This window comes from Schistocerca gregaria, chromosome 7 (genome assembly GCF_023897955.1).
Source record: "Schistocerca gregaria isolate iqSchGreg1 chromosome 7, iqSchGreg1.2, whole genome shotgun sequence".
Taxonomy (NCBI): Eukaryota; Metazoa; Arthropoda; class Insecta; order Orthoptera; family Acrididae; genus Schistocerca; species Schistocerca gregaria.
The window spans coordinates 465,541,966-465,555,732 of record NC_064926.1 but is presented as its reverse complement, the minus strand read 5'-3'; the positions used below and the strand labels follow the sequence as shown (position 1 = coordinate 465,555,732).

At 39.9% G+C, this 13,767-nt stretch overlaps 2 protein-coding genes across 3 annotated transcripts in view; one reads left to right on the top strand and one right to left on the bottom strand.

Annotated features, from left to right (window-relative positions):
* LOC126282062 (E3 ubiquitin-protein ligase Iruka-like) overlaps nucleotides 1–11,884 on the top strand; it is a 151,639-nt gene extending 139,755 nt beyond the window's left edge. Inside the window, exons 7-8 of the mRNA XM_049981505.1 lie at nucleotides 9,761–9,873; nucleotides 10,701–11,884. Coding sequence (XP_049837462.1) covers nucleotides 9,761–9,873; nucleotides 10,701–10,821 — 234 coding nt within the window. The 3' untranslated portion in view covers nucleotides 10,822–11,884. The remainder of the gene's footprint in view (nucleotides 1–9,760; nucleotides 9,874–10,700) is intronic.
* LOC126282059 (DNA helicase MCM9-like) overlaps nucleotides 11,688–13,767 on the bottom strand; it is a 143,797-nt gene continuing 141,717 nt past the window's right edge. The window contains exon 13 of one of the 2 annotated variants that reach the window (XM_049981498.1): nucleotides 11,688–12,995. In XM_049981498.1, coding sequence (XP_049837455.1) covers nucleotides 11,926–12,995 — 1,070 coding nt within the window. In that variant the 3' untranslated portion in view covers nucleotides 11,688–11,925. The remainder of the gene's footprint in view (nucleotides 12,996–13,767) is intronic. The other variant, XM_049981497.1, reaches the window with a different exon arrangement.

The following is a 13,767-nucleotide window of genomic DNA, read 5'->3' as shown; positions in this document are numbered from 1 at the left end:
CCCCCCCCCCCCCCCCCCCCCCCCCCCCCCACGAACCCAAAGATGTTACTTTTATGTAGACAATATAGATTGCTACTCTTCATATAGCGGATATATTTAGTCTGCCAGCCACAACAAAAAGGCCACCTTCTTAAACAAACACACACACACACACACACACACACACACACACACACACACACACACACACACACACACAAAGACCACTGTCTCTGGCTGACCTCGGCAGCCTTTAACAAGGGGTCGTGTGTGTGTGTGTGTGTGTGTGTGTGTGTGTGTGTGTGTGTGTGTGTGTGTGTGTGTGTGTGTTTTATGAAAGCTTACCTGTGGAGTAGTCTTTTTGTTGTGCCTATCTGCGACTCAACATATCCACTATATGATTGTCATTATTCCATCCTGGATTATCCATTGTTTTACTTTTATGCAGTATTTTCGCGTTCACAAATCTTTGGCAGTGTTAATTATTAAGTCAGGTCTTTAGTTATAGCTTTCGTGGTGGATATCCGTTTCCAGGATATCTTGTCTTGGAACACTTGCATTCTGTGGTCCATGGTCTGTGCAGTTTTTGTTCAGTCACATTTGGGGTATTGACAACACCCTGTATATAGAGTAGTCCTAGTTTTGGCATAGCATGTTATAACCCTGTCTGGGCAGTACCATACCTGTGTGGGTAGTTCAGACCCTGGAACCTGTATAGTAGCTTTTTAGTTATCATTACAATGGAAAGTCTTGCCTCTTCCAGAAGAAGGGTTGACTTTTCCAACAAGACCTAGTCTTTCCATACAGGTGTGTGGGTCTTCTGGGGGGAGCATTATCCTGCACAGTATGGATTAGAAGTTTACTTGGGGATTAGTGGTGTATGAGACTTGTTGTATTCGCTAATGGTGACCTGTTATGCCATCAGGTCTGGCAGGGTGAGGTCTGCAGTGAAGAGAGTTATGGTGTTGGTGTGGATTCAGGTATTTCATTTACAAATCACACTGACTCAATTAGGTGTATGTCTACATTAGAGAAGTGCATACACCGGCACCATACTTTACAGCGGACACTAGGGACTATGTTAAGCCCCTTCAAGGCAAGAAGATAATGTTCCTGAAATACACAGGCAATTGAGACAAATTAGCTTACGAAAATTAAAGACGTTGGGGGAAATTGTTCAAATATCAGGGGAAAACGGGCCTTTCTAGACTCCAAATCTCGCTGAGATAAAAATTTAAAAGAAATACAGGACTGTCTCATAACTTAATGTTTTACCACACTTTCAATGGGAACTTTGTTTAGAATTGTTTATTTTGTATTTGTTGAGGAATGATGAAGTGGGATGCCTAGGTAGTTTGGATAGTTCATGTGTTCTGTCAGCTACTTGCATACTGAAACGTAGAGCTTTGATTCTGCCAGTTGGCTATTAAGGTGGAATGCATACAGTGCACAATGTCTGTTCAAGCTGGATTTCGAAACTGTCACCACTGCTTGTAATATTCATTCAACTTTCTCAGATCTGTATCTACGTGTTTTGTTTGGATAGCTATGACAGGCACACAAAAAATAATGAAAACTTTGGGTAGTTTTCGGACAAATACTTTAATAAGCTATAGTTCACTGACATATGCATGCATGTGCGTGCCCTCGTGCATGCACACACTTGTGTGTTTGTACTTCAGTTCCTTATAGGATTTGTTTGAAAGTTAGCCTAGTTTTTATTCATTTTTCTGTGCCTGTCAGTTACACAATGCTTCAACTATCCAATGAGTTGTCCCCATTAGTTAGAAATTACTTAAATTGTTAATAGTAATCCTTGTGGGAGCTCATTTTTCATTAATAGCAGTTTATTAGTATTTTGTCTTACAGGGACTCTGAAGTACTGGTTTTTAGGATTTCTTATGTCAATCGGTAAAAACTGAACCCTTATAACAACACTTTATCTGTCTGTTAAAAACCATTTTTCTCAGGAATGGGTACAGCTATCAAGTTGAAATTTGTGCACATACTGATATCTATGGTCCCTTGGTGGTATAAAAAATTGAACCTTCTAAGTCTGTGCAATAAAAATATACACCCATTTATGTCACATACCTTAACATTCGCAACTTTCTATCAAAAGCTATTTGGCACTTCCTGTAGGCCTTGAATCTTGAAATTTGGAAAAAGGAAGTTTCACAGTACAACAAAAAAAACCAAAAACTGTAAATTTATAATTATGTCGCACAATAAAACTCGCTTATCGAAACCTATAATGTACTTCCCATTGGCCTAGTATTGTGCAATTTGGCTGGAAGAAACTTTTTACTATGAAAACAGTCTGAAAATTGTTAATTCATAATTACATCATATGGAACAACATTTCTTTCATTTGTTATTAGGTGTCAAGCTTGAAAGTGAAACAGTCAGTAGGTCTGCATTTAGGCTGACAGGGTCACAATGCTATTAAGTCAAACATCAGGCAAGGAACTACATTTTTGCTCATATGATGTGTTTCAGAATTTCAGTCTTCATATATCCAGGAGTGATTACTGCACGTAGATATGGCATTTCCAGATGTTTATTTCATATACAACTCTAAGACTACATGCAGTAATCACTTCTGGATACCTAATGATAGATAAATTCCAAAACGCGTCATATGAGCAAAAAAGTCATTCCTTGTTTGATGTTTGACTTTTACCATCATGACCTGAATGGAAAACGACTGATCATTATTATACTTAGTCTCCTGTCCGTATCATGACTTTACACTATATTTATATTATTGAAATTAACACATTCCCGAAACTCTTGGAATCTCTGAAACCAATATCTTGCCAGTGTTAATATCAATAACAGGTGAAAATGGTATAGATTCTGAAAATGGATGATCTGTCTATATACATAATTAAGTTTGTTTGGAACTGTCAGTGTAAGAGTTCTACTCACACCAGTCCAATTTTTTTTTATAATGTTCTCCATGTATCTGAAGTTTTGGGATGTAGATTATTCTCTCCGGCTTCACAAGCCTTTTAAACCATACAATGTCAGTAAGGACAGTCAGCTCCTCAAAGAAAACTACTGTAGGTGGTCTTAGAATTTTGTTTCAGTTGAGTGTCAGCAAGGTTAATTATTGTTCACAGCAACTATAGTTATCCCTAAAGCCACCTTGTTCAGAAGGACTGACACTGTCAGCATATTTGTATATTAACAGGATAATAACAAACGTAATTGTTGGGTTCAAATTAATGATGATGTAAATAAAATAGAAAGAAACTTCCACATGGGAAAAATATGTCTTTGTTTTTAATATATCAACAGGATAGACTGATCTTGTGCTTTTTCTGAAATTTTACGATCAGCTCTTCATCAAATTGTTAATGGCCACTTGGGCTATAGAAAAGTATGTGTCTAGTGGTTTCCTCGACTTACAAAAACAACAAATGGGATCTCTGCCCTCAGGGGCTCAGCATTCGTTTGCTGGGTACAGACCTGGCGACCCCAGAGTTCCTGAGCTGGGGACTGGTAAGCGCCGCCAGTCTCCTGTCACCGTAAGCTCTGGGCGTGCTTCAGTGACCACTGTGCGGTGCGGCAGTGGAACATTGTGTCTCTCAGGGAATGGGGATCTTGGCTTGACTACGCGGATTGCGAGGTCGGAATGAACCTTTAAAAAAAAAAAAAAAAACCCTAGATCTCAAGAGGTGCTGCGTGCTGAGGAGATGCATGGCTGTTGAGGTGGAACAGTTGTTAGCAGGCAGCCTCTGGGGAACCTGCCGCACTTCAGTTGTATGAGGATTACTCAGGCTTGTGGGGCTCTGTCTGAGTGGACCCTTATTTTCCTAGTTGCTCATGAGACCGAAATGCATCCTCAGAAATCTTTTCCTTCTTCCAGCGGACTGGGTGGGCCGCTGAAAGATACAACACCCCAACTAATAAGAGGGCTCGAGTAGACAGCCCTCCAGACACAAGAGTAAGGCGGCACGCAGCAGTAAAGAGTAACAGAGCACAGGATAGTAATCAGAATGTGTCTTTAGTAATAAAAAGGAAAGAAGGTAGCTTTGAGGTGTTGTCATTTTACATCCAGAAGAGCTTAGCAGGAATTGCTGCGACTTTAAAATCTGCAAAGCGGTTGCGAAGTGGGATGCTTTTGGTTGAAACATCCAGTTCCCAACAAGCTGTTGACCTACAGAGTGGAAAGTGCCTGGGCAAATATGCCATTAATACAGAGCTTCACAGTACTGTGAACTTTGGCAAAGGTGTTGTATCGTGTAGGGACCTCATTATATACCACTTTAAGAACTGAAGAGTGAGTGGGCTCCGGAGGTAGTTGTGGATGTTCAGAATGTTACGAAAAGGGTGGATGGAAATCTGGTGAAAACCTTCATTCTTACCTTCAACACCCTCAAACTCCCAAAGCACATAAAGGCAAGCTTTCTTCACCTAAACCAAAGGCCTTATGTCGCAAACCCAATGTGCTGTTTTAAATGCCTGCATTTTGGGCATAAAACCCTCGGGTCTAAAGGAGAAGCGGCATGTGGCAACTATGGTAAGGCCGCTCATGAAGGAGTTGGTTGCTCGTCTCCAGCTAAATGTAGAAGTTGCTCTGGACAACACCCAGTTGGGAATAGGGACTGTGGAATCTTTCTAGAGGAACGCAAAGAACAGGAAATAAAAACAACTAAGCGTATTCCCTATGGTGAGGCCAAAAAGATTTACAAGATCAAACAGCCTCCCATGTTTGCTACGTCTTTGGCGTGTGTGCTTCAGAAGCCTACTTCGAAATCTGTTTTTTCTATGCAAACGGAAGTGATGAGTATTGGCACTAAAACCTGCACGTGTCAGTGCACTTGCAAGGCAGCATGTGTTCCAACAACTGTAGCCCCGCCCCTCATAATAGCAAACAAAATTACTGTGGCCGACTTGAGGGAGCCCCAGGCACCTCCAATGGCTGAAGCTGTTCAGAAGCTCAGCATGTCTATTACCACTCCTACTCCGGCACAAGCAAAGCCTACAAAATTGCGAAAAGCTACTGTAAAGCAGCAAGAGCAGGTAAAATCAAGTGGTAAACCATCTGACCATGTCGATGTGATTTTACCTGATACTTCATCTGGCTCTTCCCCAGTGCTGTTGGAGTATGTGGTATGTGTGGGCCAATCATCTCGACCCACAACTGCCCCTCCACCTGCTGCTGTCTCCCCACCCTGGCAGAGAGACAAGGTGAAGGTGTTACCCTGTGATAACTGGTTCCCATACTTCAGTGGAATTTGCAGGGGGTTCAGGATGCATGTGGAGGTACTTCGTCTGCTCTCTCAATGTAGACTCCTGTGTCTGTGTCTCTGGGAGACTCTTTTCCATCAATCATACACCCTTGAGGTTCGGGGCTATGAACTCCACAGAGACAACAACCTGAGTGGAGAGAGAGCTAGGGTAGGAGCAGGTATTTTTGTCAATACCGACTACCACTCCTCACCTCTCTCCCTTACAATGAATTTGCCATATTGGTGATCTTGCGTCATCCATTGACAATACGTTGCCTTCACCTGCCGCCACATGATTGCTCAGCAAAGAGGCTCTTAGTGACCTTCTTGCACAGGTCTCCCACCCCTTCATCATCTGTGGTGATTCTAATGCACACATTATACTTTGGGGCTTTGCAACTACCTGTCCCAGGGAAGAGCAGTTGAGAGTCTTCTGAGGAGGTCGTGTGCGTATTTGCTAAACGCAGGACAGATTATGCGCTTTTGCACTGCAACTGGGTCGTTCCTTGCCACCGAGATGGGTGCTCCGTAGAGCAGATTGGAACCATCTTGTCCCTTGGTGGAGTGATGAATGCCACTCTGCAATCTGGACTAGGCGTGTGGCTCTGTGTAAGTTCAAGTGTAAGCCAACTGCAGAGAATCTTGCAGCCTTTTGGGTGGCGAGTGCAAAGTGTCGCTTGATTATTTGAGAGAGCAAGAAGAGGTCATGGCAACAGTTCCTGAACATCATTAATCATTCCACAATGAGTTCTGTTGTATGGGAGACCATCAGGTGAATTTCTGGGAGAGGTGGGAGGTGCCCCATGGCTGCTGTAATGCAGAATGGCACTCTCCAAACCAGTCCGCGATACATTGCCCAGATGATGGTGGCCTATTTTGCCACAATTACTACAACTGCCAGTCAGGGTCCAGGTTTCCAGCACCATAGAGCGGTTGCTGTGAGGAGCAGTTTGAACTTCTGGTTTGCCTCTGATGAAGATTACTACTTGGAGCTGGATTCTGCATTGATACATCCCCCAGTCACTACAGAATTCATTACAGTATGCTGCAGCACCTCACCAACCAAAAAAGAGGTACCCTCCTCGCACTGTTTAATGCCACTTGAGCATTAGGTCACTTTCCCAACTCATGGCCAGTTTGATCCCTCTTTTAAAATTTGGGCAAGACTGTACGTGCCAGAGTAGCTATCACAATGTTGCCCTCACTAGCTGCCTGGGGAAGACCTTGGAGTGGATGATCAACTGCTGCCTTGTCTGGATGTTAGCATCCAAGAAACTCCTTAGTTGCTTTCAGTGTGGTTTCAGGAGTTATAGTTCCACCTTTGATAACCTGGCCCTCCTGGAGACAGCTATACAACAGGCTTTTCTGTGTTGACATTGCCTTTTAGGTACATTTTTTGACATCGAGAAGGCCTACGATGCTACTTGGAGTCATCTTATCTTCAAGCAGCTTCATGACTGGGGTTTTCATGGTTGTCTTCCCATTTTTATTCGGTCCTTTCTCTCGCTATGGTATTTTTTTATACTGAGTCGGTGACGTCCTCTCTGATTGCTTTGAGCAGGAGAACAATGTCCCTCAAGGTAGTCTGTTAAGTGTGACTGTCTTTGCCGTAGCTATTAATAATATTATGTCAGCAGTGGAGTCCTGTCCAGTGTTCTTTGTTTGCTGACGACTTCTGTGTTTTTCTCTTCTTCCAGGCTTGCCACTACAACACGTCTGTTGCAACGCACTGCCAGCCTGTGTGGCCGAGCGGTTCTAGGCGCTTCAGTCTAGAACCGCGCGACCACTAAGGTCGCAGGTTCGAATCCTCTCTCGGTCATGGATGTGTGTGATGTCCTTAGGTTTAAGTAGTTCTAAGTTCTAGGGGACTGATGACCTCAGATGTTAAGTCCCATAGCGCTCAGAGCCATTTGAACCATTTTTTGCAACTCACTCTTAGACATTTGGATGAATCGGTGCAGAAGAGTGGTTTTAAGTTTTCAACCGAGGAGGCTTTGTATGTTCTTTTTAACCGTTTTCGTTCCATTTTAAACTTCCCAGAGTTGAGGATGAGGGACAATTATATAGACACAGTGAGGTTTCTGGGTCCCATATTGACAGCAAACTTACATGGTTGCCACATCTTAAGGACATGAAGAAATGGTTGCTTAAGGCTCTCAGTATTTTAAATTGTCTTAGTCACACTACACAGGGAGTAGACAGGACTTGTCTGGTCCAGTTTTATAGGGCCTTTGTGTGATCTCAGCTCGATTATGGGTGCATGGTCTGCGAGACCACCTTATTTGAAAATGTTGGACACGGTGCAGCATGAAGGCATTCAACTGGCCACTGGGGCATTCAGAACAAGCCCCATACCAAGCTACTGTGCAGGGGCTGGTAAACCGCCACTTCACATCAGCGACTGGTGCTTGCGGTGCGCCAGATATATAAAACACTGTCCACGCCATACACATCTGCATAGCTTACCATTTCTTGGCTTCCATTGGCATGACTCTTTCATACCTGGCAATGAGCAACGAGCCCTATGGGATTTGCACCCAGGATTGCCTTTTAGAAATGTATGTGGCTGGTCTTAATGTTTTATGTCGAGGTTGGAGCAGATTTCCACCTTGGTTCCTCCAGAAACCCAGACTGTCTCGTTGATGTTTCACTACTCACGCCCCTGCTTCAATGTGGGTCCACACACCATTTTCTACCCTTTGTTACATGTGTTTCACTTTACATTTCATCTTTCTGTACCAGATATTTTACTGACACTCTTCTCAATCTGCTTTTGAATGGGCACTGCAGACCTTGCCATCATGCGCCCAAATCACCATCTCCATCCATCCATACAGCATCCTCTACTAACTTTCCTCACTCGCTACAAAAAAGGATGGTAACACAGTTTTGAACCACATTGTTACTAATGAAGAGACTTGGGTTATGCATAAAGTCAGGAAGCAGAACCAGTGAATTCAATGGTGTCATTCTAAACAGTCATACAAAGCAATATGCATAATGTACAAATGTGTAAGTACAGTATCCAAATTGAGAAACATGATCACAGTTTCTGTATTGTAAGCTGCTTCTCATATCTATAACACGATTTCATAAACATATCTATGGCCACATTTCTTTATAGTTCTATAGACGGCTGTGATTTCTGCCTAAAGCTGTTTTTGCTTAGTTGAAAGCTGTCAAAAGCACTGTCATATGTCAGGGATTTCTTTAAGTTGACTCAACGGTAAAAGGGTCTTAGTGGTAAAGAATAAATGTATTAAAACTTCGTGCGTAATGTGGTATTTGCAGTGTTTATGACATCATATCCCTTAAACTGTGTGTTATACAATGATATATTTGTGTAGGTACATTCAGCAACTTGTGTGGATACTGCCACTGAAACATGTTACAAATAAAGTTACTAGCAAAGAAGTCATAAATTTAAACTTCATGCATGACGTATCAGTTCCTCAGAAGTAGCAGTGTTTGACATCATATCCTCCAAACTATAGTAGGCAGCATTGTGCTTCTTTGTAGTACTGCTCGCCCACATTATTTTGCTTTGATGAAAAATTTGCTTTGGCAGTTTAAGTGATATGTTTCTGAACATCCATTTTATAGCCTAAATTTGACTCCAAGTAATTACACCTTTTTCGAAATTGAAGGATTTTTTTTTTTTTTTTTTTTTTTTTTTTTTTTTTTTTGGGGGGGGGGGGGGGGGGGGTGGAAAGCACTATGGAAATGACAGGGAACTGAAAGACATCAGTGTTGTGGTTCAACAACTTGGTGGCAACTGAATATGCAGAATGCTTATGCAAGACGATGGTGAATAATGTGTAAATTTAAATGAAAACTATGTAGAAAAGTTACTAAGACGCCAAAATATGTTGTAAAACAATGTAAGAAAAGTTATCTTAAATAAAAATATCTGGAGAAACAAATGTTCTTTTCTTTTAGAATGGCCCTCTTGTGTTGCATTTTGCTGTTCCTCCCACAAAGACCAGAAACTTTTGCACATTTTGTTAACACAGGGTTGGCTCCAGCATAAGTGGAGTCTATCTCTTTAACATAAGATACCTAGTTCACCTTTCTGAAACTTGCACTGTCGTTTCTAGGCAGCTCTGATTATTGGGCTGCTGTATTGTGATATTTTCAATGACCAGTCATCGGTGTGGGCTGCACCTTTTTGTAGTTACCGCACAGATACAAATAAGAGGTCAGGACTGGTATCACTGTGGCACTGAGCTGAATGAAGGTTTCCTATCTTTGTCATCAAACACCAAATAAAGATCTACCTGTTCCATACAGTTCATCAGTGCTTCACTGTTCTTATTGCAGCATGTCCTCTGGTGCCATTTTGACTAAGAACATCAGCCATTAATCTTCAAACTGGTTGTATTTAACAGAGTAGGTGCAGTCTATCTTTTTCTGGTACTATAGGGGAAAGAAAAAGCTACTGCACAGATATCTAAATGTACCAAGAGACCTACCATTTATGTCACTGCTCTCAAGTTCCTAAATCTACCTTCCATGTTATGATAAAAAAAAATTGGTTTCAGCACGGGACGTGTCCAATTTGTAGAAAGACTCTTGGAGAAGATATTGAGGAGATTTCTACTACACCTAGTAGCCCTGTATCCAGTATGGCTTCAAGTTTAGCTGCACTGATAAGGTAATTAAAATAAATGGTAACCTGTTTTGTTTATACATATATTTGTGCTATAAAGAACCTGAAAATTGTTTAACTGATTTTAAGCCTAGTCATTTCCTGCTTTTCACTTTGTGACTTTGGAAGAAGAAAAAAGGAAAAAAAGCACATACACACATGATATCTGGATTTTGAGCAATTATTCTTCAGAAGTAGAGGCAAGAAAGAGTATCTGTTTATGTTATCACACACTTATCTGCTGAAAGAGAATAAATGCAGAAGCTGAGTAAATGTTTGAAATATTAACTTCGTGCTCTGAAGAACAATGCAATTCAGTAGACCAGCAGTCCCACTACTTTTCATCGTCTTTGTTATTTGTATTTTGTCATTTAATGAGTTAACTTTCATGTTTGCTCCGTTTTGTTAATAGTAACATGTGATGAAGGATGTCATTTCGAATGTGACTTTCATGAAGAAATTGAAAGGCTGTTAATTTTTGAAGTTCCAGAGTTCAGCATGTCCACCCCCTCTCCCTCCCACACGCACCATTGGGAAAGTTCTGGCTTGACATTGGTTGATCAGTAACAACATTGAACACCAGACATCACACAAGTTTGTGTTTTGTTTGACAATGATAAAAATTGTGAATGGAATACAGAAAATGTTAAGTTAAATCAGCCTCTTGTCTTCACTTGCATTTTTCTTCAGAGCATGCTGGTTTCCACATTGCTTACCACTAGACTATGGAGTTAGTGGAGTTCTTGTGTTTTGTTCTATTCAGTTACCATCACTTTACAAACTTTAAGATAATGTTATCATTTGTATAATACTTATTTTTTTCCATTCTACAGAGCTGGCAATGAGTCTATGGGAGGTCGAAATTCATTGGGTTCATCATCTGGGACATCCACATCCAGCAGTAGTCGCAGTACTCATCCATCAGACTTCAACATGGATTTAGAATTTGATTAGCCTTGAAGTACCTGTTTCTTGAATTAAACTTTAATCCCACTCATAAACTCATAGCAAATGAAGGTACTGTTGTTTGTTTAGAAATGAATAAATTGGATGTACCCAGCAAAGTGCTCAAATTGATGTATAGTAGTTATTTATGATAGCTCTTCCCATATGGAGATGTTTAGTCCCCATCATTTTGGAAAGTATACTTTGTGTGTATCATAAATTTCATTATTAGCTTGCTTAACATGCCTTTTTGCTGCTTGAGTATTTGTGTGGGACAACACTATTAAAATTTTGTTTTGTAAGATACTCGCTAAATAAGTCACACTGTCGTCAAGAACAGTAACCAGAACCTGTAGCGGTTCTTACATGAACATGTGAGAAATTGACATAAGGGTGATTGATTTCACTTTTGAATACTGGCATCATGATCATACAGTTACAGTATTTATATTTAAAAATATCATTTATGAACATTCAGAGGATGCAATAATGCTACATTTGGACATCAATAATTTGAATCTTTTACATGGCAGAATATTTCTTCTCCTATTTACCAGTGAGTGCTGCACAATCCCACCACTTGCTTCGTCATACATAGTTTAAAAAAAAAAGCTTCGTGAGAATTGTCACACAACAAAAATTAACCTGATGGACATTATCAAACATCTAAAATTTTAATTTAAGTTCAATAATCAGTGGATTAAAGCTAGCTTTAATAATTGGAGCATATCTGTATGTTTCTTTTGGCTGTAAATATCAGACTTGCAGATTCATGCACTGCTGAAACAAAGAAAGTGCAACAAACTTTTGGTTTTGGTGAGAGCCTGCTAATAAAGGAATCTCAAATCAAATGTAGAATACAGAGATTTCCATTATTTGAATATAAAGCGTTTTATTGTCACAGCACTTATCAGTTATCTGTACATATGGTGTATACAGCATATAACATCGAAAGTTTACATAAGTTAATGGGTGAATATTTGTAAAATTGTCACTGTAAAAATATTGCTTTACTTTATACATTGCTTTGCTGTAACCAAAATAAAAATAATAAATGATATAAAACATAAAACATATATTTTAGTAGATTCCTTACAAAATGTATATATTTTCTCACAGACTTAAATCCTCATCATTGAATTCATTTTCTCTTTCAAATACATTCATCTTAGTTGCTGCCAAATAGTTTCCTTTCTCTAATGAAATGCAATTTAAAGTCATCTTTTCTGGTTTGCTTTGAGTATTATCAAAATTTAAAGCAATATCAATACTCTCAGCAGAACCCTCTGACCATGTTAAAGCATTCTTTTTATTAGATTCATTTACCCGAAGCTTCTTAGATGACACTTGTGAAGAGGTAAGGCTCCTGCCAAAATTTACTAAAGAAGTCAAATTTAATGTCTTAGTAGCTGGCTGTTTATGATCTTCTAGAGTTTTGTTAGTGCTTGGAGATGCAGAGTCTTCTAAACATACCTGCATTTGTTTAGGCGTTTCCAGCTGAGAGTGCAAGTCTCTGCATTCTGATGTACAAGGTTTCTCACACTGTGCTTCATTAGAAAGAGTTTTCACCTGTTCACCATCAGGTCTTCTGTAACCAAATTCTCTCTCTAATACTTCCCTGCTGATGCAGTCGTGTTGGGGAATGTTGGGATGCAATCTGTCTTCATCTTTATTTACTAAAGGTCTGTTATTATGGGTCTTTTCTGATTGTGTGTTATGAACATCTTCCTGGTCCACCTCAGTATTATCTGGAACTGAAGGATTTACTTTACTCTTCTTCACTACACTGGTTTTGTTTTGATCTTGTATATCACCAATTTTTGTCTGTAATAATTTCCTTTTAGATTTTATTCCTGCAATTTTTGATTGATATTCTGCTGTTTGGCAAGCATTTTGTACTTTTGTTTTTCGAATATCATCAAACACTTCTGTTAGCCTCTGGGAGACTGCTAGTGACTCTAATGTTGGAAATGCATATTTCCTTGAAGGCCCTCTTATGGGACTAGAAGGTGCATTATTTTGTGTCCGTGTTTTACTCTCACACTCAACTGCATGATTACTGCTATGTGGCTTAGTGTGTATGGAATTATTCTCTGTATAAAAATCCTGGTGCACATTACTGAGTGATTTGAGTTCTTCTGTCAAAATAGCTTCCAAGTTCAACTGCCGCAAAATCAGTGTGGCTGAAATTAGGAAGAACAAACAAAAAATTATTCTCAGGTGTTATGAACATGAGACTTATTTTTCTACATTCCACTAATTTAAACAGGATAAATCTGATCTCTACTGACAAAATATAGTATCATGTTCATGGATATTTACTGAGTATTAGGGACCTGTGGTCTCCAATTGCTCTTTACAGAGGTAATAATTTATTAGGTTTGTCAGCAAAAATATCTTTACAACAGTGAAAGAGCCTACATGAAATGCAACATCCTTCAGAGACATAAGTACTGTTGCTATGGAAACAGTTCATCATAGTGTCACTAAGCTGCTCTTCCACTGCATTCAGTGGACCCATACATTGGCTGACTCATTATCAGTAAAACAATTCCAAGAAGTATTGAAAGCAAGATTGAGGGCGAAGAATTAATTGGCATTGCTGTGGTTAACTGTAAGCAGAAACACAGTACATACCATTGGTATTTGCACTGATACAAACAGGGCTAAAAATCAAAACAGTTAATCTGTGATGAGCCACCAGAGACCATGCATCCCTTATACCAAAATCCTCTATACAGTTTTCAGTGCTTCCCACCAACAACAGTAAAGCAGATCTAGAATTTTAGGCTGCAGCCTCCATTAGTATGACAACAGTAAAGTGAAACATCTTAAAATTAGAGTATATTTTATTTAAGATTTAACAATTTTGGTTCAACTTGCTCTACTAAACTTACTGAATGCAAATGTTCAAACAATCCAGAATTACTCATATTAAAGATTCAATCTCATTAT